The following is a 27,696-nucleotide window of genomic DNA, read 5'->3' as shown; positions in this document are numbered from 1 at the left end:
TTGTGCTGCAGCAGTCAACTCTGCAGCCACTTCCTTATGCCCAGGGTGATAAAAAGCCTTTTCAACAGTTGTATTGCTTGCCAGGTTTTACAAAGGTGAATGTTACCAAGTCCCAGTGAAACCACCTTGAGGTTCTTTAGCTACATTTATTTGTACTCTCCCATGGGTAAATATTTCAATTGTAAATTTGCACTGAATAAACCCAAAATTTAGAAACACCAAAGAATCCTTATCTTTGGCCCTGTATGATTATATGTGGCATGTATAATCAAACTCTGTCATATATTTTCAAAGACAGAAGGGGAGTAGTTTTTTTCAGTCTTTCCAACCAAAGTGGAAAGGTAATGAAATCTGGATACCTAAAATTCCTTCTTACAACTTTGAAAGATCTCCATAAGGTTTTATGTGGCAAAATTCATGTTTGTTTAAGCATTTCCTCTTATAAATTTCTGATTATATTTGTCACTTATCCTCTTGAGTTATATAAGATCCGGCTATATATTTTGTTATAATATGGTTTCCTTTTAATCTGTAAATCTACAGCAGCACAGGTACAGTAATTTATGAGGACATAAAACTGTTAACAGCTGTGATTGAGTAACAGGATTATATCAAGAACATCTAATCTAACTGGGCCATATAATACTACCTTTTTTTTCTCATTGATCATTGAACATGTGTTCAGCTCGTGTCATAGGTCTATCAGGTGGGCTTATAAATTAGGAAATAAATTAGGCATTGATTTTTTTAATGCTGTGGTCATTAACAGATAACACTGAGTTCAGCAACAGCAACCCAAAACCCACCAAAGATCCCAGGGCTTTAAGTACAGAAGGCAGTGGTGCAGTTCCCAGGGCCTGAAGGCTGTGTGACCAATGTTTTATTCCCTTTGAGTATCGATGGATAGGTGTCAGCTTTGGGATGGCTGGCGATGTAATGACTTCACTGGCAAAGGAAAACACAGCAGATCCACTAACTGAGGGAGCTGTATAAACTCTCTGCCAAGGGACAGAAGGGAGGGGAGACCCCTATGCAAAAGGGGTCCCAATGTAAAACACACAGGTGGAAATGCAGTTCCTTCCACTGATAATCAAGGGGGAGACTGGCAAGCACATTCAGACATTTTGTACAACACTGTACTTGGCAATTAGTCCCAAAACAATTGTTCTGGAGTTGGAAGGAGCCCCCAGTGTTAAGCTTCCAGAGTATCCACCTGAGATGCACAACACAACATATTGCTATGACCTCTGCTCCACGGAGAGCTCAAAACCAGTAATTCACAGCAGGACATATATCATGACATTTCAAATACGTCTTACAGACAAGACAACCTCTTCTGAGGGAAAAGCCAGGGTGGGAAACAAAATATTAATGTTTTTACATTCAAAAAGGGGCAGATTTATCCACAACCGAAGTTATTACTCCTAATAATACTGCTAAGGCAGTTGTCTTGGTCATATCTCATTTGTCTATGAAAGGTTTAATTTACAATGCACCCGAGTACTGCAGAAAAAATTGTGTTATTTAAAAATAGAAAAATGAGTGTTTATTTTCATGTTGGAGTTTAGATTTTTTTTCCCCAAGGACTACCATTAAACTGAGCCTTCTTCTCAGAATGGTTTATTAATCTGAAAGATGTGTATTGACAATCATATTACTCTCTCCCTAGCATCCAGTTTACCAGTGCAAAGAGCAATACTTATTCTTAGCGGACATGTTGTCTTCTGGAGACGTGCAGGAATTTGAGCTATTGCTTTTAATTTTGGAGCAGCAGAAACTACTTCTCTGTAAAGCTCCCAAGGAAGCATACCAACAAGGGCTTGTTTTAATATCACTTTACTTAGGACACAGAAATTAAGAACACCACAAAAGAGGTCAGAATCCCTCTAAAGGAAACATGTGCTTACATGATTTCCCAGGAGAATAGCAGCGCTGCAGGTACTAATCCACTGAAGCAAACACTTCACAGCCCAGGCTGAATCCATGTGTTTGAACATACTATTTTATAAGGTTTTGCCCTCTCTTCTACATTGTCCTATTTTACACTATTCAAGGAAAAGCACACACAACTGAACAGTTCACACATAAAAAGCAGTGAATCCACCTTATTTTTAAGCAAAAGTTCCCAAGTATTGGCACTAGACCCAGCATATACTCAATGGCTTGTTTGATGAATATTGTTTCTGAACTCCTGGGGGCTCAGGAGCATTTGTCTGGTCAACAAGGCTTCAGATCTACATACCCATTTAATTTTCTATTTAATATATTTGTAAAATAGTACCTAAGATTAGATGCACAACATCTTATAGTGAATCCAGAGTTGGTGACTATAAATTAAGACAAAACTATATAATTAATCCAAGGTATAAGTACAAAGGAAAAGTCCTCAGGCAGAATGTTCAAAAAAGAACTAGTACAACACAAAAGAGAGCTTCTCAAGTGTTAATGTCCATTATCTCTTATGAGAAGGCTAGTCTGGAGTTCAGAGCAGTCACCTAGGACATAGGAGGAAGATTTCAAGTCTTTTTCCTGCTAGGCATTACCAGATCACCACAACTGCGTTCCATATGACCATAGTCACATTTATTACTAAAGTGCTTTGGTTGGGAATTGCCTTCCCTTTCTTTTGCAGTGTAGACCTGACATCTGAGGCAGTCTCCCTCCGTTCATCTCTATAGTCAGTGAGTTGAAAGGACACCTCTGAAGTGTAGATCATCTTGCCTACTTTAGGCTTACATAATGATGACATGAATCTTGTCCTGTACATCAAGTGCTGATTTCTCTTCATGTCTGTCAGGGACCCCAGGAGACTAACTTAGACTTATGCATGTTCCCAGGAATCCCACTTCCTAGAGTATGAATTAAGCTTAGTTTCTAAACACATGATAACAAACTCCCTGCTCCTAGGCAGACATCTGACAGTGACTGCTGTGAAGGTCTGCAGTGTTGGCAGAGCTGTGAGCACTAAAGAGCTTAATTCTGTAGCCTAGTAAAGATGTCATGTCACCTGAGATGAACCAGGAAACGTTGTGTCCACATGCAAAGTCAGTGCAAATCCCAGTCTCACAGAGAAATCTAAAGTACGAGAATATGCTGTTCTTGGAAAGATGCAGATCATAGAATCACAGAATAGTTAGGGTTGGAAAGGACCTTAAGGTCATCTAGTTCCAGCCCCTCATGTCAGATATAATCAGCAGTGATTTTTTCTGGCTCTCCTAAGCATCATCATGAGGTACTTTCTGTTCTGAAACCAATACAGACCACATAACAACTTTGTCCACATCAGTTGCAGCTTCATTTCTTAGCTTTCAAAAACCTGAAGAGGATATTGCTTCCAATATCCTCTCCAACACTCACTCAGGGCCAACCACTTGAGACACACCATTATTCCCCCAGAACTTCTTGCAGACCTCCCTCTGTGGTCACCTGCAGGTTCATTTTGAAAGAAATGGTTTCAGAGGTTTACCACTTGAGCAGCCATAAGGACAGGTTGGAGCAGATGGCAATTTCTATTTGCGGATAGGAGACAATGCGGTAAATTAGGGGGTGAGGTAGATTAGGCAATGTAACCTCTGCAGTCATCATAAAAAATACATGACCAAGACCTCTACCTCCGAGCTCAGACTAGGAATTGTCCTCCATGAGACCATGTCTTTAGTGTTGAAAATGTTCAGTGTGCTCTTAATGAAAATTCTTTATATGGATCTTAGCTTTTTTACACTTCTGCTCACCAACTATAGCATACAGACAGCATAGAAGGCATCCAGACCATATAGGAGCCATATAAAGTATATTTGTTATTTGTTTCTGCCCAGTTCATGTATATCAGACAGCATGTCTGCTCATTCATAAACCACTGTTTGCAAAAGATCCACTGTCCACAGAAGACCTATAATTAACTGATCATCCAGAAGCCAATTCATCTTGGTGATCATATCCAGCACAGAAAAGGCATGTAAAATTGTAAGGGTGTCAGAAATAAGCAAACCTCAGCCCCTCACTATCCACAGAGCAGCTGCATGGTGATGTGCAGCTTCTGCTACAAATCAGCTCCTGTGAGACAAGAAAAGCCCTTTTTCCCCCCAGGAAAAGCTCCCTTCACGAACAGCCACAAACTACTGGTGCCCTCCAGCTAGGCAGCCTCACCCCTAGGTTTTAAAGCTCACTCACCAGAAGGGACAGTCTGCAACCAGCTGGAAACAAAGATGTGGCCCCTGAGAGACAGAGTTGCCTGCCCACAGATGGGAAAGCAAAGAGGCAGCACCCAGCAGATGGTGGGGGCAAAGGTGGGCAACAGGAGATGGCCACATCCTCCCTTTCTAGCTGCAGCTTTCACTAACAGTGAAAAAGAATCGCTTGTGACTTTCAGCCTTGGAAACACATTACAAAAATCAACAGTGTGCTCCAGGAGCTTCCCACTTACAGAAAGCTTTGCCAGAGAGCCATGTGCTGAGAGGCCACAGCACTTCAATGCTTCTCACTCTTGTCCTAATACAATTAATACAAGTCCAAAGCAAGCAAACTTCAAGGAATGCTTTACTGAATTTCCCCTTTACTCTGCTCCCTGTTCTCACACCATGACCAAAAATGCAGTGACCAGGCAGAACCAAAAACGTCTTAATTTCTGAGTAACTGCTGATTAAATGTTCCCAGTAACCCACCCTAAAAAAGAACTCTCTCACCATCCTTAGATATTTGACCTTGTTCACTAATGGCTTGAATATAAACACAGTTTCAGTGTCTGAGAAATCAGGCTTTCAGCTGCGCTGGATCACCAGACTGAAATCGAGCTGCTGTGGCACCCTGGTGAACCTGACCCATCATCTGTAATAAGATCCTCTAGCTCTTTTGTTGCCTTCTTCTCCTCTCACCCCCTATTCTTTTTAAGAGATGCCTACTTCACAAATCATAACTTTTTCTCTTAAGAACTTGCCACTCTACGTTGATCTTTACAAAGGCAGGTGGGTTATCACAGAATCATAGAATACCAGGTTGGAATGGACGTCAAGGATCATCAGGCCCCAACTTTTGTAGGTAAACATGACCTAAACTAGATGTTGCAGCACCCTGTCCAGCTGAATCTTAAAAGGGGAATCCACCAGTTCCCTGGAGAGATTATTGCTATGGCTGGTTGTTCTCATTGAAACTAGAAGAGGTTCGCTTCTAGTGTCCAAACAGAATCTTCCCAGGAGTAACTTCTACCCATATCCCTCTTTTCCAAGTGACTACCTCTAAAAGGGAGTCTCCATCTTCTTTGTAGCCACCCTTTAAATACCGTAACATGATGATAAGATTTGATTTAGCCTTAACTGCATGAAACATATTGAATGAAATACAACAGTAGCTACAGTTCGAGAGGTCTTTATCATGGGTACAAGTCAGTTCAGCTTCCTTTGTGGTGTGACATTTTCCCTAGTAGTGCCTAACTCTTACACAGTAAAGGTTTAATAGTTTATTGCATATCACAGAATCACAGAATCCCAAGGGTTGGAAAGGACCTCAAAAGATCATCCAATCCAACCCCCCTGCAAGAGCAGGGTAACCTAGAGTACATCACACAGGACTCTACACTTGCCCTTGTTGAATTTCATCAAGTTTCTCCCCACCAAACTCTCCAGCCTGTCCAGGTCTCGCTGAATGGCAACACAGCCTTCTGGTGTGTCAGCCACTCCTCCCAGTGTAGCGTCATCAGCGAACTTGCTGAGGGTACATTCAGTTCCCTCATCCAGGTCACTGATGAAAATATTAAACAGCACTGGTCCCAGCACTGGTCCCAGCAGGGACTCCACTAGTCACAGACCTCCAGCTAGATTCTGCCCCATTGACCACAACTCTCTGCTTTCTTCCTTTCAACCAGTTCTTGACCCACTTCACTACCTGATCATCAAGCTCACACTTCCTTAGCTTATCTATGAGGATGCTGTGGAAGACAGTATCAAATGCCTTACTGAAATCAAGAAAAACCACATCTACCGCTCTACCATCATCCATCCACCTACTTACTTCCTCATAGAAGGCTATAAGGTTGGTCAAACATGACTTCCCCTTGGTAAAACCATGTTGGCTACTCTTAATGACCCCCTCATCCTTGATATGTCTACAGATGGTGTCAAGAATAAGTTGTTCCATCACCTTTCCAGGGATGGAGGTAAGGCTGACCGGTCTATAATTACCCGGGTCCTCCTTCTTGCCCTTCTTATAGACTGGCGTGACATTTGCCATCCTCCAATCCCCAGGCACCTCTCCTGTTTCCCACGACTTACCAAAAATGATGGAGAGTGGCCTAGCAATGACCTCTGCCAGCTCCCTCAGCACCTGTGGGTGTATTCCATCCGGACCCATCGATTTATAGATGTCCAGATTGCTTAACTGATCCCTAACCCAATCCTCATCTATCAAAGCAAACTCCTCCTTTATCCTGACTCCTTCTGGGGCTAAAGGAATCTGGGGCCCCTGGGGAGAGTCTGCAGGAGTAAAGAGAGAGGCAAAGAAGACATTCAGCACCTCTGCCTTCTTCATATCCTCTGTCTCCAGGGCACCCACCTTGTTCAGCACTGGGCCTATATTGCCTCTTGTGTTAGTTTTATCTGCTATGTATTTGAAGAAGCCCTTTCTATTGTACAACCACTCATCTTTTTTCTTCCCCTCTTTCAACAGCAAAAGAGACAACAAGGAGCTGAACTGCTATAGGGCAAGTGACCCCCACTGGCTAGGTACCCCTGTCATCTGCACTAGGGCTGACAAGGTGGGGCACACAAGTAAGTTTCCTTCCAATGAAAACTAGTGTATTTGGGAAAGGGAAGACAGATTGACACATACCTGTATTTTAACCTGCAGTGGAGTCAAGGTACAAGCAGAACTTCCACTGCATAGTCTTATCTTAGTTTCCTCTTAAATTAAGGTTTAAATTCAGTCTTTAAAATTTATAATAAATAATAAGAAATAAAATTAAAAAAAAAAAACAGTCTCTTCTCATATCCCCACTTCTGTTAGCCAATCCCAATGGAAAGATCTGCAGAATGTTATTTCTTCCTATTATTTTATAGAACTTTTATTTATGCCAAACCCCATGCAATTACTCAAATATATATATGCACATAAACATATTATACACATTTATATGTAAATGAACTCAGTATTCTATGGTTCACCACTATCCTGACTGATAGGAGCAAAGATGTAGACTGGGAAAAGACAACATTCCTAGCTAAATGTAATAGGCCAAGGTTTCTGAAATATTCCATTTTCTGCCCTAGCCCTTCCTGTTCTCTTTATTTACAAGAAAAAAGTACTGCAAGAAAGATGGACTTAAGTGAGTTCTTCCTGAATTCTACCTAAAAGCTACCTGACCTGCTGGGAACACAGTTATACAAACAGACGTGGGAGTTTCTTGGTTTAACCAGACTTTAGGAGAAAGGTTCTGCATTGTAGAAATCTTTCATGCATTATCTGGCTTTAATTAGGAGCTCTAATATCCTTCAGCTTAAGGGCTAAATTAAAAAGCTGTTACTAAGAAGATATGAGATAGTGTTTTCACAAAGCAGAATTGCAACCCAAAAAAATGCAAACAGGAATTACTAAAGACTACAGAAAATTTAATCATAGGCAACTTGGTTTTGTTCTGACTCATGCAAATATCAGTCCTGAGAATGGAAATGAGTTACCATGGGCTCAGCATCAGATCTGATCCCCAAATCTTCTTTGTGTGTAAAAGCTTTTCATAGCGCAGGATGAGCAATAGATGGGAAGTGGCAGGCTTCCAGAGCAAACCCTCTGCATTTTCTACAAATGTCTAATCTCCAGGAGAACCTGGAGTGGACATTGGCATAATTTACTTTAAAGACACTGAGGTTTTGATTGTCACATTCCAGTTCCTCCCTCAAACTACTTTGCAGTGCATTTGTAGCCTCAAGTACACCTTGAGTTTCCTTTTTAAGTCTATCTTTTACAAGATAGATAGTGCTTTAAAAAGCAGTATGCACCTTTCAGGTTACTACTTCCACGTATCTCATTTACATGCTATACCTAAGAAACAATTCTGTTAAAACTGTAGAGAAAAAAGGCAGCTTCACTGCTCAAATGAGATATTTTTGCTTTGGTACTTTGGAGTTCAATTGCTGAAAAAAAGAACTGAGCAAATATTGCCTAACTATGTTAAGAAACACTCATTTGATGTTAACTGTTGGTCCTAGCCAATAATTTTCTGTGCTGTTTCAAACAAGTTCTTTGTAAGTGAAAGGGTCTGAATGGGAAGCAGGTGCAGTAAGCATCTGTCAGCAGGAAGCACACCGTCATCCAGCTTCCTTCCAAGTGTCCTGATCATCCATTCAAGTACAGATTGTGCCATTTGACTCAGGTGGGTGCATGGATGACAAACAGCAGATCACAGGTGATTCAACACCAGTCAATTGTTCAGATGTGTTCTGTAAGCACATTGCTACTGATCACCCTCAATTTCAAAATCCCCCAAATCATTATAGACCAACGGGCAGTATTAATTATTCTGTATGAGTCACTCAGCAAGCTCAGACTCCCAAAGGACCTCAGTTGGCAGGACACCAATATATGAAACATCTGGCTTGCCACCGTATATCTCCTAGATGGTTTCTGTAAATGACTGTATTTAAAGAACTTGAAGGACCTTGTTTGATGGTGCAGTGTATCATCTAATCTTTTTGTACATCAATTAGCACATAATTATTTGACATAATCTGACTATCACTTTTTATTTGCCTGTTCAGTAGTGGAAATAAATGGAGCAGCATAGAGGCTGGAAAAAACTGACCCACTCCAAATGGATTTCTGTTAATCTATTAGCATTCCTCCACTTTAGTGTCTAAAACCTCACAATTTTCCTTAGGAGAAATGAAAAGGAGCTGAAACATTTGGCCAAATAACTGTGGTATCTGCACATATTTAAATGATGCTTTGTAGTAGTAAGAATGAATGTCTTAAACATCAAAAACACAAGGGGCTACAGGGTTTTAACTGAAATTGTGACTTCTGGAGCAAAGTTACAAAGTGCCAGCATAACATCCATTTCCTTGAGGAGTTAATTGTTTGAGTCCATTTTGCATTACAGTGCTTCAGTGCAGGTAATATGTCTGTGAGTGTTTGTTCCCCCATCTACACTTGTGTGTATCTGCAGCCCTTGTTCAGGAAATTGTTAATTCCAGCAGGAGGAAGAATGGGGCCAAATAACCTAATTAGCTTAAAATGAAGCCTGATAGTTTAAAGTAAACCACGCTTGCCTTTCTTTGATAGAAAGGGAATGGACCAAGAAAGGCTTAATTTCCTGGTAAGTTATTATGGTCCCAATCACAAAGGAGATAGCTGCACTAGAATAACAAAGACTTATTATCTTATTATTGCAGGATATTATTATTAATAGCCTCATTATTAGCACACTTCATGCATTACTATCTGACCTAAAGCTTGAACTACCAGGCTCTGTATTTTACTGTCATCAAGATAAAGCTCAAAAAATGTTCTCACAAGTGCTAATTCTTAAAGCATCATATTATCAGTATTAAAGTTTTACCATGTTAAATATTTGCAAGTGGTTTTGCACATCAAAATATCTTATGATTTGAGAAGGCAGCTGATGGCTGGGTACCAGGTATATCTGTCTTCAGAAGTGCCGGCCATGTATTAGGAAGAACAGAAAGACACATGAAATCAGAATCCCAGATTTTGGAACCTCACTGGCATCTCCTCTGCTTAGACAGTGCTCCAAAACATCACTTCCAGGGGCTATTTCCCTTGGCATCTGGTGTGTATTTTCTAAACATATGTTGGATGGAGACCAATTCAGTCACTGCTGTAAGCTATTACCCTGCCACCTTACTGAGCCAATGAGTTTCCAGCAATAAATTGTGAGTGTGTGCATTAATATTTCTTCAGAACCAGTCATTTTGTTTCTAGCTTCCAAAAAGCAACGTCGAAATAGTAAAATATTATGAACCAACCAAGGTAGTCAATGGAGGCAGAGGAAAAGCATAGGAACAGCACCACATATTACTGTGTGTTAAAAATGTCCTTTTCTAATAAAAGTGACTAAACATAAAAATAGCTGTGAGATGTAAACAATAGATGTTTTGCAAAAGTATAAACTCTGATGGGATCCCAATATGAATCAGTGTTTTGGGGAATTTACAACAATGCTGAGTTAAACTTCCCAGGGTTAACCGGCGTCAGTGCACACATGCACCTGCACAGACACAGTCTTTCCTCATCCCTCCCATAACATGGATCTATCAAAGGTTCATGTAGCCCAGATCACAGCTATCTCTGAGCCAGGCTGTGAGGAAGCACTGTCACAGCTGTGCTAGTGCAGGTGGCCTGGCACTGCATCTGCGTCTTCCTATTGTAGGTGTAAGGGTTTGGCAGCATAAGTTGCCATCTGAATCACCCATGCCTGGAACTCAGGTGTTACTGTACTTATGATGCCCAAGCCATCACTTAAAGAAAGTGGCCAGGAACAATCAAGTTAAGCTGCAATTTGTTACTTAGGATGCTATTTTACAACCTACAGGAATACATTGAGTATCCTGCTGTATGTCAGTAAGACCATTTTATTGATTTAAAAAAAAAAAAAAAGAAAAAATAATAATAACAAAAAAATATATATCCCAGGACAATAAATAAATACTAACTGCAAAACTACTCCCCAGTTTTGGTAAAATAGCTTTCTAGGAAGTCCATGACACCACATTTCCTTAAGTTCAAAAGGAAATACACAAGGCAGATGTTCTTTCAGAACTTCCCACTGCCCACTGAAGAAACGGGTTATATATGAAAGTGATTTAATGGCTTGTTTTACAGCCTCAGTTAAAAGAAAAGCATATCTTAAACATGTGGTAAAAAGAAAATTGGGAGGCAGCCCAGCTACTGAAAAATTCATAGGTTTCAGTGACCTCAAATGTTCTAAGAAATTTTGATTATAAAAATTATTATAAGTCTTTTTCATGTCAGTTTTCCAGTCACCTCAAACTAGTTGCTGGGCCATGCTAACTAGAAAAATATCTTTGTTTTTTAAAATTATTAATACTTTTGTAGCAATGGGAAAATCACATTGCTAAGACGCTTTACCTTGCTTTATTTCTGCAGGTTTTATCCTTTCCCATGCAGCTGATTGCTCCCCACAGGATTTCGGCCTTTATTACTTGCTGACAACACATCTGACAAACAGCTTTTTGCTGTGGTAGCTGAGGTTGAGCCATCTGTTTTTTCTCTAGAGAGCCATGCCTCATTCATAATGGCATTTTTCTGTTTCATTCCCTGGGGAATAGCACCTGCATGCTGATTTCCTATTTGACCCTAAAACACATCATTACATTTCGACAACTGATCCCTCCCCTTCATGGCTCTGAAGGCACTATGCTGTAGTGGCACCAGTGCATCCTTCATCCTCGACAGCAAAGGGGTTTCCTTGTGGATCATGGACAGGTTGCAGTCAGCCTTCAGATATGAGTTGGAGGAAACAACTGAAGGTATCTGAGGAGTAAAGAAGAGAACAACCTCAAACATCCCAGTCTGTTTCTTTATGTTACACAGGAACAGGCCAATCTCTTCATTGTGGCTGATTTCAGCTGTAGCTTTCTGTATAATGGTACAGTAAACTTGTGTCATCCTCTTGTTGGGATTTAATTAAAGCCCATGTGATGTCTATAAAAAAGCAGTTCCTGCGTCTACAAAGATCAGGTCAATTAAAAAGCTTCTTACATTTTGCTGTCCGTAATAATTTTCTTGTATGACAATATTTTCATTATCTTATTTATATGTGACAGTGATAGGGAAAATGACCAGGAAACTGGCTTTGAACTGTCACATATATCTCCTGGACTAAATAACATGTTATCAAAATTCTGAGTTACCTCTTCATATACTATACTACTTTACTGAAAGGAGATTTCAGTATCTTCCATGATTTCTTCAACTATTAATGCCAAAAGCAGTAACTATGCTTTTACTTGTTTTATTATATTTATTTTAATCCAAGATTATAAAGGAAAATTCAGTAGAAGCAATATTTGTAACTACTCTAGCTAACTGGCTCCGGTAATTGCATACTTGAATTCCGTTTCCATACAATTATGGAGGGGTTATGTTGTCTCAGAGAGGGTGAAATCTCCTGTGCGTTTAGTTTAGCAGCAGACTGTCACAAATGCAATTGCAATTGATCAGCTCTGCTCTTAACAGGATTCCTGCAGTTAATGGAAATTACTATAAAGAGCTTCAGGGCATAGGAATAATTGGATCACTAAAAGAAAAAAAGAAAAGAGGAAAAAGAAAAGGTAGGACAAGATCAACATTGCATCCAACAGTTTTCAAAAATGGTCTTACCAGAAAGTACACCTTGATGAAAGCAAAACCTTTTAATTATTTTTACAAACCCCAAGCCATTCCTAAACAATGTGGAAGAAAATGAATTATGAATACATTTGGAAATTAAAAGCATGAAGCTTTTACTACCATTAGCTCGTTTAAACTAACAATCAACTGTGCGTCTCTGGAAACAATCACTGAAATATATACATGATCTATAAAATGACTGCCAAGAATAAAGATTTCACTAAACCAAAACCAATTTCTACTGACCTGGCAGTTTTTGCAATGGTTTTGTCTTAGCTCTCGATGCAAGGCTATGATCCTCTCCGGGCTTGTTAACTTTGCAGAACCAGCATACACATCTGGAGTGAAATGAGAACTGTGGATGCTATCCATCTCTTGCTGAGAGTTTGCAGGTATTGACCCTGTCATCCCATTCACTTTGACATATGTCTCATGATCCTCTCGCTGTTCATGGGCCTGTGACTTATCTGTGAAAGAAGGTGGCATCTGCAAGAGGAAATAGCATTTTAAGAAACTCAAGTTAAATGAAGTTCTCCAATGCTGTTTATTTTGGATTGGTAGAAGCCATTTGAATAAATTCATGGCAATAAGTGTTCATAGAGATTAAATATAAATAAACTACCAAAATAAGAAAAAAAAGATATTATACCAATTATTTTAAATCTGAAGCATTCCTGCATCTGCCTGAAAAGGAATGCTGTATTCATCAATACTTCCCCCACCAAAAAAGAAACCTCTAAGCTTTAACTACAGCTAAAATTTTACCTGGATATTAAGAAAACTTAGATAAAATATAGAAAAAATCACTAATTTTAAAAATTGGCTGATGTTAGGGTCTCCTCCGGAAGAATCTCAAATTTTCTAACATGATACATTCACACATATATTCTTGCATTCCACACTAAACAACAAATTTAGGTTTTTCTATTTATGAATGCTCAAGAAAATGAAGCTGAATGGTCCTCAAAAGCGTTAGTTCAACTGCATGAACATGCAGACCATTCTATTTTGAATCAACATAATATTAATTCAGTTGATCTTATTTCACCTCCAAAACAACTTTAGCACCACAACAAACATTGCCCTTGAATATCTTCATTGAATTCAAGCCAAATTTAGAGAGAAATGGCAGCTGTTTAATTATGCAGCTTTTTATAACAGTTGAAAGCAGGAAAAGAAGATCTACATGAATGCAAATGGCTAACACAGGACAGTAGCATTTTATCATCCTGATACAAATTTATTAAAGCCACAGGATCAGTGTTACATTATTTTGCATATAAGGTTACATAATTGCACAGAAAAACAAATTTAAGATTGTTAATGACAGTTTCAGCCTTTGGGGTTTTAAAAATAGTTCTTTATTTCTTTTCCAAATTAATACATCTCATTAGAGTTATCACCTCATTGCCATTAGTCCTCTTGCAAAAGCTCCAAAAATGCAAATTCTATAAATATGCCAGGTCAGGAATGGTTACTTAATATAAAACAGATTTTACTTAAAATAATATGTTTGGTTTGCTCTGTACATCTTTAATGAGCATTAGCCACATCACTTGTGTCCTTTAAAAAGAAATAGAGAATCCCAAAATGCAATAGTGCTGTAAGAATGCTCTGAAATTACATCCACCCCCCAGAAAAAAAATGAGCATTTATTGACAAGCTCACGTATCAAAATATAACTCTATTACAGCATGAAGAAGAATGTGGAGTGTGTAAGCTGTTGCCATTGTCAAGAGAAGAAGTTTCACCATCCTGCAGGTCTGATCACTGTGGAGCTTTATGAGAAACATGCTGCTTGCAAGACCAGGAGCAGCTCCAAAGCAAGGGTTAAAGTGAATAGGTATCAGCGGTGCTTTACCATTCCATAGCTTTTGAGGTGACACTGAGTCCCAGCTGTTGAAATATACAAGGTAACCGGACCTGAAAAAGCTCATCACTCTCATCTCTTGATTGCAAAGCAGCCCTCAGAGCTCATGGGCTCCTTGAAGTATGTGTCCTGTGATTCTTAGGTACGCCAACACACTGGTATTCAGCTCACAGGGTCAGGAGGGCGGGCCATGCCTGTCTATATCTAGACCCAGTGTGCTGCAGGACGGATCCTTTCCCAAGGATACACCATATAAGAAAATGTGAGTAGTAAACACAAGCGACGACCACTTCCTTTGATACTGTTTTGCCTTCAGTTCTTCGCTCCCCACCATGAGAAGAGGGAACCAATACTGCTGAATTTTTGCCATTGGCTCTGTTAAAGTACCAAATACAAGCATGTTTGGCCAGCTGAGACACTCCCCAGGAGTAGCTACCACCTGGACCACTTACTTCAGGGTGAACAGGCCAGGAAGAAGATGGTAACATCCAGGAACTGAAGGACCACTCATACTGAACAGCTTTGTGCACATAATTTAGATTGCTGCTCTTCTCTAAAAGAATTACTTTCTCTACATTGATTGAAGTAGGAGCCTGTGACACTGTCTGGATACAGCATTTATTTAGGTAGGGTGGCATGAATACCTTATCATACCCTAACATTACAGGCATAGATCAGTTAGAAAGCAAAAGCTATATATACATTTGGATGTTCCTCGATAAACACAGAAGCCAAAGGCAGCTTCAGAAGTCCTTGATTTCTAACCAAGGTTAGAAGTGCAGTATCTCTCCCCAGTACTCACAAAAAATGCTGGCTTGCTGAAAGCGACGGAGAGGTTACAAAGGGCAGCCCTGAAATGTTTTGAGGTATGAAGAGATTGGATCTAAAATTATTTGATGAGAATTTCCTCACTGCAGGAAGCACGGTTAGAGGCATCCCTGGTGATAGATGAGAGTTAGCAGGAGCAGAACAAGTTCTGGAGCTCAATGACCCATGCGAAGACAATTCACTGTCCTCTTCATAGGGAAGAGTGCTAGTAAAGCTACCACAAAAAACACAGCCGCAAATCAAAGCTGTGGCACATTTCATTTCTAGGAAGATAGCATCCTTGCAGGGCCTTTCTTTTCCTTCAACTATTCAACACACAAAGAACTTTGCCTCTTGGGATCACCGAGTTCTGCTGCAGCCAAATTAGTGAAACTTAGCAGAAAGATGGGTTAATGCAAAGCCAAATGAGTGAAGCTGCTACTACACTGATGAAGTTTCCACAGTATGGTCTGCGCTATATTTGAAAGCTGGCAGGATTCTCTCAAAAGAGCTTGTCTTCAGTGTTTCATAAGACTCCAGAAAGGATTGACGTTAATAACAAAAAACAGCACCTTCACCAATATTACAAAAATAAAAAAAAAAAGGTGTCAGAGATTAGAATAAAATGTTTTAATTTATGTGGATATTTTTAATTGCACTTTTTATCTTAATCTAAATTCTGACATTCATCAGAAAACAAAGGAAGGTTACTTTTTAAAGCTTTTCTTTTTTAATCAAGGCTGTTACTCTATACTTGCATTTACTGTTCTAGACAAAATCATGTTGTTGCCCATGAATTAGACTGCAAACCACTGCTAAAATATCTGTATTATGTATGCAGTCAGGAAACAGATCTAAATCTTTGTCAGCCAGGTCCAATTTTACTTTAAAATGGCACTAACCTTGAACACATGCCACCTTCTCAGCCACCACGAATTCTAGAGATACCCTCTGTACAAACAGCCGTTTACATAATTACTGAATAGCTTTAGCAGTTATTCCACTGGAAAGGCCAGGCTGCCCTTCACTGGTTTTAATCCATAATTTATACCCCTTAATATCTTTTTGGTAATCTTTCTGAAGGTCAAAAATGATATGTATTTCTCAGCAAAGTCTTTCAACCTTCTTTACAAAAATTACTGAATAATAACCACCATCTCCTCTCTTTCATCCCCTTGGAATTACAATGATTTAAACCACATTTTCTGTAATGTCAGAAAAAGAGGCTTCTTCCTGCAGAAAAACTTTGTCTTGAAAGGTTCCTTAGTCTTGAACAGTATTGCCTCCAAATAACTGAAAGCCCAAAGTTCTTCCTTCTCAGGGTGGAATTCATTTGACCAAAGCAAATGACTGGCCCCTGCCACAATCAGTGGAGTCCAGCTTCTGTGACTCTTCCTGCTTATCTAAAGCAGATACATAGAATAGGCAGAATACTCCCTTGTAAATACCTCTTTCTTCCCACCAAATGTATAGAAATAAACTACCATGGATGTAATTGTCTCAAGTCCAGATATCAAACATGAAAATACATCTCACACTCAGTGCCAGGAAAGCTTCTGATCTCACCAGCCACACAAATCATTTTAAGAAGAGCATCAGAGACTGTTATTTCAGGCCTGTTTCCTTCAAATATGATTCACAGGGAAGCAGTAAGTGGTTTCATGAAAGGAAATGAGTAGAATAAAATAAATAGATAGATAGATAGATAGATAGATAGATAGCATTGTTCTACCAAAAAGCATTTCGGAAGAAATACCCTGATATAAAGGAGAATTAAGTTATACTGTTCTGCACATTTATTCCCTATTCTGTAGAACAAATAATTCACTACACTGGTCACGTTCTTTGCCTGGAGCTTTCCATCCGTGAAGTTTAAGATGACTCCATGAAAAGCAATAGAAAGCAATACCATTTATCCCTATTTTCCTTGCACAAATTTCCTCTCAGCTCTGAGAAATGAGGGCAGCCATGAGAAATGAGGCCAAATAGCAACAATGGTTTCAGACCCACTATGGAAAGAAAATATAAATCAAAAATCATCATACAATGGTTTGGGTTGGAAGGGACCTTAAAGCATCTAGTTCCAACCCCCGTGCCACATGCAGGAACACTTTCTGTCAGACCAGGTTGCTTAAAGCCTCATCCCACCTGGCCTTAAACACTTGGAGCCTACTCTTGGATTTCCTATTAGTTATCTGGAGCATCTTCTCTTGTTTCCCACTGTTACCAGTCCAAGTAAAGCAGCTGTTGCAAATCCTAGTCACAGTCTTTCTTGTTAGCTCTTTAGTGAACATGAATATCTAACGTCATTTGATGAATGCTGTCATATGTCCTTTCCACTGGGAAAGACAGAAAAACAATAACTGTAAATAATGTTCATGAATTAATTCTATAACAGCAAGGAAAAAAGATGAAGCCAAGGCCTTTCCATTGAAAAAAACCCAGCGTTTAAAAAAAGATTATTAAAATGGGACATGACAAAGGGCTAAAAATGTCTACATGCTCTGTGTCTGATATTGGGCATGTTAATCTCAGCTGTGGCACTGTGCCGAGTGCCATGAGCACCTGCTGGAGGCAGCCCTTGCCCGTGGGTTGTATCCTCTTCAAATGCATTTCATTTTTCAAACACAAAATAAGACAAGGGGTTTTAACTATTTCAGTTGCCCAGATTTATTATTGCTCCACTACAAGGAGCTCTAATAGTTTCTCTGTTTAGGTCTTTTAAAGGAAAATATATGACAAAGGTTTGGAAGTTAACTTATGCCTCCAAAAATTTCAGATCCATACTAGACATAAATTGTCATTCCTATGGCTCCCCAAAATATTATTTCTTTCAAAACTTAGTCATCTTTTCTTTACCATCCTGCAAATAATTTTTGCTTGGTGTTTCTTCTGAATAAGAAAGAATTGAAATAAAACCCCTTCTATGCAATTGTATGGGTTTATTATAATAAACCAAACAAAAATTAAATTACACTAGATTATGCTATTAAACTAAATTATAAATAAACAGCTTCATGGTGTACAGTTTTATGGTGAAGAAATGTCATTTAAAATCTAGTCCTCTTCACAGGGACTAAGAAAGAATATTAAGAGAAGGAAAACTGAGTTTCTTTTCTGAGCATATTACTCTAGTGTATATCTGGCCTCAGAGAAGAGCACCCTGCCGAAACAAAATCACGAGGTACTACATGATTCAAGCAAATTTTATTTCTCATTCAGAGACATTTGAATGTAAGACTGGGCTATGAAAATAAACATGAATGGCAAAACTCAAAATGTTTGCTATTCACCTAAACTGAATTGATTTGAAGTCTTGAGTTAGTGCAAATCAGCTAAATGAAGCCATTGGGACAACAGTGATTTATTGTGTCTGAGAACAGTCTTGGAAAGTGAAACTGAAGTCTGAAGAAAGGCTCAAAGATGACCAGTTTTGCATGACACTGTCTTCATGGTTTAGTATTTTACCTGGGATGAAGATTAGGGAGAAAATAATTCTGGCAAACAGAAGGGAATGAACAGCCATCAGTTGTGTTCTGAATAAGCCGAAAACTGAAGTTCACTTTTGTCTATAAGCATGAGTAATTTGCTGATGTCCATAAGCCCTCTCCTGAAGCTGGAGCTCCCCAGCACACAGCTCTATCCCCTCTATATGTAACTCCACGTAAAGATGGAAAGGGTTCTTGAAAGAATTTTTAAACTTATTTTCCTCTGAGAACCAGACACAAAGTTTTTCACTGAGCTACAATGGGCCAGGCCCTGAATTGGATACAGAGTCACTTTTTCCCTTCAAGGGGCTCTTGATCAGCCTTTATGCATCACTGCAAACTTTCAGTTGAAATTCATCAGTTATCCAAGGCAAGCAGGTCTGCTGTCAGTGCGTGACAGGCTTCCATTTGTCACTGGGTCCAGAAATGAACAAAGCCAATAGCAAATCTTTAATTAAAGAAAGAAAAAGATCCCCACCTCCACAGCATCAATCCACCAGGTTTTCTCTAGAAGTGTTTAAATGTTAGGAATGATTTAGAAGTGAAAAACTGAGGGGGAGGAAGGAATGAGCTTTCAAAGGAGTTTTATGTAAGCAAAAGCTGGGCATAGCTCTGGAATATTAGATGTGAATTCCAGTGAGAATAGAGTTGAAACACAAAACATGAAACCTCAAAGATGAAAAGTCGGTTCAGTTTAACATATGTCTACAGAATTCAGTACAGGATTTTTTTAAACTAAATGAATGTATCACAAGAATAAGAAGTAGACTCTCTTCTTCTTGACTGTAACCATTATTTATTAAATTATGAGTAGTAACACTTGAACATTTCCTCCCTGAAATGTTTTCCATTGGAAAACTGATCTATGGAAACCTAAATTTTTCATGGGAACATAAAGATTTGCCTTAGCAGGAAAGTATTCCCCTGTTACACATGGAATTACTTATCACAGACCAGAATGGTCTGAAGCTCAGTGTCAAGGTGTCCAGCGAGAGCCAGTCTGTTCTCAGCAGGATCAGAAAAACCAGGCTTGAACACCAGCATGCCGGAGCGTGAGTGAGACCTCTGACCACTGCAGTGCTGGATACTATGGGATGGAGTTTGTGCTCCACTTAGTATGAATAACCAAATATTTATTGAATGTAGAGCTTCTACATTGCAGATGAACTCAGCAGCCATCAGAGTATAGACTCAATCTAATTCTCTCCTGTTGGAGCTGCTAAGTTTTGTGTTAACGGAGACAGTATGAATGCACATGGTATTTTGATATTTACTGTCTTGGGAAGCTTTACACTAATACTCATTTATCACGGCAATGTCTGAGAAAATGTCTGAGCCAGTGAAATACTGTCTCCCTTCTGACATATGAGTTACTAACTACTGTCACATAAAACATTCATTCTCAGTGTGAGCTTGGGTGAAACAGCAGTGAGCCCAGACCTGCCATACTCAGACATAGCCAGACACAGAATCCTGTCCCATCCTGCAACTAGGAATCAATCTACTTTTTCCTTTAAATGTAATTACATTACTTCTTGCCACAGAAACAAATACAACTGAATGATAGCTTGCAGCACTTAATAACACTAGAAGAATAAGCTTCTTCAGTGACAGAGAATACCACACTGTGTGTAAAAATGTAAAATAATCAGAAAAATAATCCTGTGGATTTGCTATACCATATACCCATTCTGAGCATCTTCTGCTGATGAAAAATAGATACCAGTGTCATTAAAATGTGCCAGTGTCATTTTTATGTAGTCATTTTGCAGTGCATTTTGTTAGCTGAAGTACAAAGCATAGCACAAACCTACATTCTGTGTTCTGCTGCGGCAGGCAGCCACTTCCTCAATATAAATGCGTAACACAAGGTATTTTTTCCCCCTTCTAACTAGCAAGGTTCTACATGAATGTATTTGAGACAACATAAAAACATAAACAAATACTGTTTGGGTATTTTTACAGGCTTTGTTTAAAATAATAAGAGAGAGGAAATTAAAGGGGGGGGGGGGGGAAGCTTGTTGAAAGTTTACTGAAGTATTGCAATGGAATTCCTGCTTCTGCAGGTTGCCAGATTCAGATTCCTCTCCTTCAGAATGTCTTCAAGTAGGTGCTACTCCAAAAATATGAAGTATATTTCTAGCACCCAAGCTATTAATGATAATGGTGAACAGAACCAGGTGTAAAGCAGAGTGAATCCCACTGGAACCACTTTCACCTTCCCAGCAAAATGCAAGTAGCTAACTCCCTTTTGAATATGAATGTCCACTGAGCTGACTTAAATGTTAAAATGATTCATTGTAGCCTTTTCTTTTTCTTCTGATTTCTACAGAAATCTGAGACAGTGCAGGAAGAAAACTCAAAATTATGGATATTTAAAGTGGAATTGAATATTTGCTGCATTATCCACTAGGATACTTCATCAAAATAACAGAAAAGTGGTTTTGCATGGAGCACTGACATACTTTGTAATGAACTCGAGATCTAAATCCTGACCTAAACAGAAGCAAAGCAGCCAACTCCACTGACTTACCTGAAGCAATACTTTAGCACTTACTATAAATATGTTTTTATAACTCAGTTTTCACCCACAGAGTCTCACTAAATACTTAAAGAAATAATCAGTAACTTAGTACAATAGTAGAAATTGGAGGATCCTCCAAGGAAGTACAAACACTTACCTCTTGGTCACACACTGATGTAAAGGCAACTGTGTACTCTGTCAGGGCCATGTCATTCACCAAGTTTTTCACCTCTTCATCAAATACAGGGTTAATAATTCCTTGCCTGTGAAATTCACCATACATCCTTGTGATGAAGCTGTTCCTTTCCTGGCACTTCCGGGTGAGGCAAACCAGCTTAGCCTATGTGGCATGAACACGTATACACACTGATTTCACTCCCTGCTCTGGCTACAAGATTACATTTTGTGTCTGACCTGTAATTTCATGTATTTTGACTCAAAGATATAGATTACATTCCTATGTTTCTAAGCCATTAGATGCCTCCGCACCTTGCAATATATGCACACAGATACACTGGAAAGAGAAGTTTCCTTTCCATGTGCAAGGCCCTTTTCGATAGGCTGAAGCGTACCCAAGGCAATAATGTCAGCAAGCTCTTGCCTAAAGCCTAAAGACCAGTAGCAAACAGCTAGGTCAGGGGCAGGTACATACACAGAAGTCTGTAAGCAGAGGATAAACTACAGTGTGGGTCCTTCATCTGCTTTCAGGAAAATACAGTACCTTCAGAGGAGCTAGTGTCAACTTCATTTCAGATTTTCTCTTCTGAAGTTCTTTTTCCTGAAAGTTTGGAAAACATTCTGCATTAATTTATTCAATAGTCCCTTTGAAATAGTGTAGCAGTTTTTGATGTTTGTTTTAGTCCCATCTTCGAGAGTGTACACTTTGCATTCTTGTGTGACCCTGCACCACAAGCAAGGGGAAACAGCATAAGGAGTTGGTTGTACACAGATAGGCCCTGGGACACAAGCCCTACCCTATTAGCATTAATGTTGATCTTATGTACTAATAAAGGCTTTTGGATGTTTTCAGATGGAGCCCTATATCAGTGGGGTTATTTCATCCAAGCAGCATCGCATTAAAGACATGGTATTCTCCATTGTGCACTCATGTTCCCGTTTACTCTGTGAATTTTCTAAAATTCACATTTGGGGAAAATCTTCCCTCTTATAATCTAAATTACATTGTAGAATGAGAAAAACAAGGAGGGATTTTTGTCATGCATATTCCATGGCAGGCCCTGAAAAGTGAACATCAACAGCTTCCTACACCGACACAATCAGTGCATGACATCTATTAGGACATAAACCAGATGACCTAGTCTGCACCTTAGGATTAAAATAGTTATTATTCTTGGAAATCTGCTTTCTGATTATGCAGAAAAAAAATACAATATCCCGCCAGATAAAATCCACTTCTATTACGTATTATTTGGCATTATTATAATTATAATTTGGAAAAAAAGTACAAATTCTTTTGCATTAATTTTGCTTGACAGTTTGTATTTTTATAAAGGCTATAGTAGATATTAAGCATCGGAAAAAGACTCCTCTTATGAAGTTATGCTGAAAGAGGTTGCATGGTCCTCAGCTAATAAACTGTGGGCTTGGGAAGAAACAGAGTAGATAGGACAGGGGAGACATGTCTGTACATTGCACTAGCACTGGGAGAAAAAAGCTTGGCAGTAGGTCTCTGCACTGCTGAAATTCAATTCTTGATGAGGTATAGAGCAAAACATTTTGTTGATGCAATAGAGCAATTAGAAGTTGCCCATTTATATGGATAGAACACCTTACCTTTTACTAACCTACCATCTGGTATGCACCATCCATCACTACAGACACCAGACACTACCAAAAAAGTTTATTTTACCACCCCTATTCTGCTAAGAGGTGTCAATGTCTGAGAAAAGCCACTTACCGTCTGTACAGGACTGGCTTAAAGCAAATCACAGCATTTGACAAGGCTAGGAAAAAAAACGAAAACAAATCCAAACCCAACAAAACCGTAGAATATGTGGATTTCTGATGGAAACTTGCACCCAGTAGAGAGAAGTAAGTAATTTCTTCTATTTCAGAGGAAACAGAGGGGAGAAGCAAATACTACGCATTGTATGAAGATTCTTCAGGTGTGAAGAATACCATTGAGAAAATGCCATTTACTAGTCATTTCAGATTATGGTGGGCAATTCCAATTTGGCTCACACTGTAACTATCATCCCTTTTTGAAAACTAGTTGTCAGATAAATAGGAAACAAAATCTAAGGGGAAAAAGCCCTAGCAGGACTTTTTTGCACCTGAGTTCAGTATTTGTATTCATACTGACAGCAGTAACTTGGCTACCACACAGTAAGGCAGTAGCTTAGCAAATGTTAATGTCTGTACTTGCTCTGGTTTGCCAGGTGAATGAAATGCACAAGTGTAAAAACTGCTAATCTAAGTATACTTGTGAATATATGGGATCTCTCACCAGAATAACTATGTAAATTAATAAAAATATAAACCACACACCTAACCAAGAATGTGCAATCATAGCAGCTGGATCAAAAAGTTGGAAAAAATTCCATCAAAGCTCTATCACTAGCTCATTGTGTTTCCTAACCTGATATAGTGCAATAAGAGAGCTGGGAATGTTAAAAATCCTGACAATTTAAGCCAAGGAGGTGGCTCTGTAAAGAATCTCAGTACCACTTCCCCATTACACTATGGGGATTATAGCAGAGACTGGCAGCAACTTTTATTATAGGGTATCATCTTTCCATAACATTGACCACCCAGGCAGTTTACATCTTCTCCTTATTCCTCTCAAGTCAGGGGTATTTTCATATGCCTGGAAACCATTTAATTATCCTCAGACTCATTCCCAGGAAGGACCATTTTGGTTCTCTCCTTAGAGAGGAAAGAGGTAGAATCTAAAGGCTAAACTCATTTTTATCCATCCACTTAAGCACACAGAAAACAGCTTTAAGGTACCTTTTCATATAGCTGAGCCTGAAGGAGTTCCACTTCATTCTGCAAGTCATGACACTGATTTTTCAATGCAGCCTGGTCCCTGAGCTGGGCTTTCAATGTCAGAACTTGCTGCTGTAATCTCTTGTTGGCTATTTTATTCTCCTCTATTTCCAGGGCATCTTTCACAGTGTACACAGACTAGAGAGTGAATGCACAGATTTTTAGATTAAATGTATAGAACAAGGAAAATATTCTCAATTATGTTTTAGAACAGAAAACTTCTCAATCAACATTGAGTACCTACCTTATACATGAAAAAAATAATCTGATATAAAACGTATGACTTCAAACCTTCATAAACTATTAGCACTAATATCTTGCACTAATCTTAAAATTGTTTATGAGAAAGGAGTTCTTGGTCTCTTGTGACAGCAGACATAGGACTGGGATTTTACTCACACAGTGAGTAAGGAAGGAGCTCAGATGTCCCGTCTCCTACTCAAACTCCTGTAGAGTAAGCCGCTTGTTTTTCTACATATATTTAACTCAGAGAACAAATTCCACTTAATCGGTTATGTTTTTCTTTTGGAAGATTATTAATAAAACTAATCAGATTTTAAGTATAAATTTCAAAAATATTTTCAAAGAAAAGATTCATTATAATAAGATGCAGTAATGGTGTTATAGAACAAGTGGAAGGAGGAGCTTCTGAATTTAACATCCTCTCTCACTGTCCAATTCTTTTTTTTTCTTTCAGTTTTATGCACTTGGATTGAAAGGACTAGTGAGAGCTTTAGATTGATGATCAGCATCATAAAGTCAGTACCTACAAATGACACTGTCAGATTAAACAATAGATCAAGAATGTAAGGAAAATCTGAGGGTGAAGAAAGTCTTGTGGAAAACATTTATGCTATTGTGAACTTATATTAACAAAATACTGAGTTGAAACACACAGCTGCTCAAGATTTCTGATAACATTTTAAGCAAATCTAAAAGATTGAGCATTTCAAGTGATTAAAGCTAAAAATTATAGTCAGATCTGCAGTAAAACCATGTAAACTTCTGAGAAAGCATGCAGAAGATGGTTTGATTTTAATGGTTGCTACTTGTCCTGATTTTATCTGGATAGAGTTAATTTTTTTCCTAGTAGCTGGTACAGTGCTGTGTTTTGGCTTCAGTCTGAGAACAATGCTGATAACACACCAATGGTTTAGTTGTTGAGCAGCGCTTACTCTGGTCAAGGACTTTTCAGTCTGTCATGCTCTGGCAGTGAGGAGGAGCACAAGAAGCTGGGAGGGAGCAAATTCAGGACACCTGACCCAAAAGGGTATTCCATAACACAGCACATCGTGCCCAGTATATAAACTGGAGGGAGTTGGCTGGAAGAGGCCAATCGCTGCTCGGGATGGGCTGGATATTACCCAGTGTGGGGTGAGCAATTGTATTGTGCATCACTGTTGGTTTGCGGTCGTTGTTTGCTTTTTTTTTTCTTTTGGGTGGGGGAGGGTGTTATTCCTTTCTCTCTATTTCCTATTATTATTACTATTATTATTATTATTATACTTCATTTGAATTATTTAACTGTTCTTATCTCAACCCTTGGGGTTTTTTGCCTTTTTGTCTCCCGATTTTCCTTCCCATCCCACTGAGAGTGAGATGAGTGACTGAGCGGCTGCACAATACTTAGCTGCTGGCTGGGCTTAAACTGTGCCACTAACTCTGATACAACTAAGTCTGCTGTGATGCACAACACCACAGTTAAATTTTCCTTTGCTTTCTGACAGCCTTTCCGACTTTGACACTTGTGGTGATTACAAAATACTGAAGGCACCATTTCGTGGAAAATCACCAACTGAAGTGATAGACCACATTACAACACATTGTTACAGAACAGCTAAAACCAGAAATACGACATTTTCCTACTGTTCTTCCTAATAAAGAAAGCCGTCTATGCACAGCATTCCAGCAAATCATGCATGCTTTGTACCAAACTTTTTGGCTCCCTCTTGTGTTAAAAGAACAATAGCGACTGTTGGACACGTCAAGATTGATTAGACAAAGGTTGCAGTGACAAAAGCCTGAGGACGAGTCTAAGACATGGTATTTTCCTCATTATCTTCTTTCTACACAAAAAGTATGTTAAATAAAAAAAGGAAACATTCCTTACCTGAAGATCTTTATGGAAAAAGTAGTGGAAAAATAAAAAAATTGCTTAAAGGTTAAAGACATGCTCAAAACACATCAGCTTTGAAAGATGTTGGGTTCTAGGTCTAGAGTGCTTGCATCTCCAGTTATTCATATCAGTCAAGCATTGCAGACAGTGATCTTACAGATAATAAAGTTTAGAACAAGAAAAAGCATACGTTATTGTGATTTACTGCATCAGAGTTTAATAGCCTTGTGGGATGAAAAGCATTTTTGGACAGTGGGGTAACTAACTGCAAATAGCAGTACAACCAGTCTACAAAATTGCCCTCAGGAAGAAAAATGGTGCTAGAAAAGTAGATTTTGATAATCATTGTGCCAAAAAGTCCTTTTTTTAAAATTTAGAAAACCTTCCGTCATATCTCAACAGTTTCACACAAACCCACTATTGATAGTTTGGTACATATTAAAAAGTTTATTTTAAAAAAGAATTATTGAAATACACAACCTTTGTTAAACTTTATCTACTCTGTTTTCTATCTGTGCTATTTGCTGAATTGTGCCAATAAAATCAATATCATTTGATTAGGACATAACAGACTTGAGTCATGTAGATAATTAGTTGTGCCACCAAATACAGTCACTGAAGGATGCACCCGGTTTTGTGATGTACATACACCGTGATTTTGACCCTGGAAAGAGACACGTGTATTCAACAATTTGACATTAACACTAGAACAAGTAACGAAATTATATTGAGAAGTCAGATCTAAATCAAACAACATTAAAATACTGCATAAATATATACTACTGATCAACAAGCGCCAACATGACAGGTTTAGTTATTGGAGGGATTTAAATGTGGGTTTGTGTGTGAGCTTTTTTGTTTGCCTGGGATTTTTTTGTGGTTTTGTTTTTGTTGGAGTTTTTTGGCTTTGTTTTTTGTTTGTTTCAGAAGAAAGGCTGACCTGTGTTTTTTCCAGTATAAAAACATTCTGTCAAGGAGGATGAATTTTATGCCAATACAGGTCATCGAAATAATTAACATCTTACTACAATGAGCAATAAAATAAGCAATAATTGCCGCAGACTGTCTCCAAACAAAAGGGTTAAAGTTCCATTGCTCAAAAGTGTCACCCTAAAGCTAAAGTGCTAGCTTAAGCAAAACACCATGATACACTTCTGTTCATTTTCAAACAATCTATCTGGGAGTTTCTTCTTACTTGAAATAGTTCAGTACATTGTTCTAAGATGTTACGTGCCAGCACATCATAATGATGTGAAAAATCTGTGCTTCGTTTTCAATTAACATTTGGAATTCAGTTGTCTAAATGTCAGCACATAGTGCCACTTAGGGTGTACAAAGTTATATGATATTACTGCATAGGATTTGCAGGTGGCCAACTACACCCTCAGCAGGGATGTCCTAAGGCATTTAAATGAGATAAAGAGTGACTGAACTGAGCCCAGAATCTTTACATTTTCCAGATTTTGTTTTTATTTTCTTCCAAAGCCATATCTATCTAATCTGTCCAAACTGAATTTGCAAATATTAT

General features: G+C 38.7%; 1 protein-coding gene across 4 annotated transcripts in view; it reads right to left on the bottom strand.

The window, feature by feature from the left end:
- Positions 1–9,396: 9,396 nt before the first annotated feature.
- The window catches only part of LOC308224502 (uncharacterized protein C4orf50 homolog), a 35,824-nt gene continuing 17,524 nt past the window's right edge, over positions 9,397–27,696 (bottom strand). The window contains exons 10-14 of one of the 4 annotated variants that reach the window (XM_080624482.1): positions 24,014–24,190; positions 21,765–21,821; positions 21,201–21,383; positions 12,601–12,840; positions 9,397–11,496 (exon numbers count right to left, since the gene is read on the bottom strand). In XM_080624482.1, the coding sequence (XP_080480608.1) occupies positions 11,320–11,496; positions 12,601–12,840; positions 21,201–21,383; positions 21,765–21,821; positions 24,014–24,190 (834 nt within the window). In that variant the 3' untranslated portion in view covers positions 9,397–11,319. Of the gene's footprint in view, positions 11,497–12,600; positions 12,841–21,200; positions 21,384–21,764; positions 21,822–24,013; positions 24,191–26,249; positions 26,321–27,696 lie in introns of those variants that run through there. The other 3 variants (XR_013957498.1, XR_013957499.1, XM_080624483.1) reach the window with 3 other exon arrangements.

This window comes from Psittacula echo, assembly GCF_963264785.1.
Source record: "Psittacula echo genome assembly, chromosome: 1".
Classification (NCBI taxonomy): Eukaryota; Metazoa; Chordata; class Aves; order Psittaciformes; family Psittacidae; genus Psittacula; species Psittacula echo.
The sequence above is the reverse complement of the archived record's forward strand: the minus strand, read 5'-3'. Positions and strand labels throughout refer to the sequence as shown.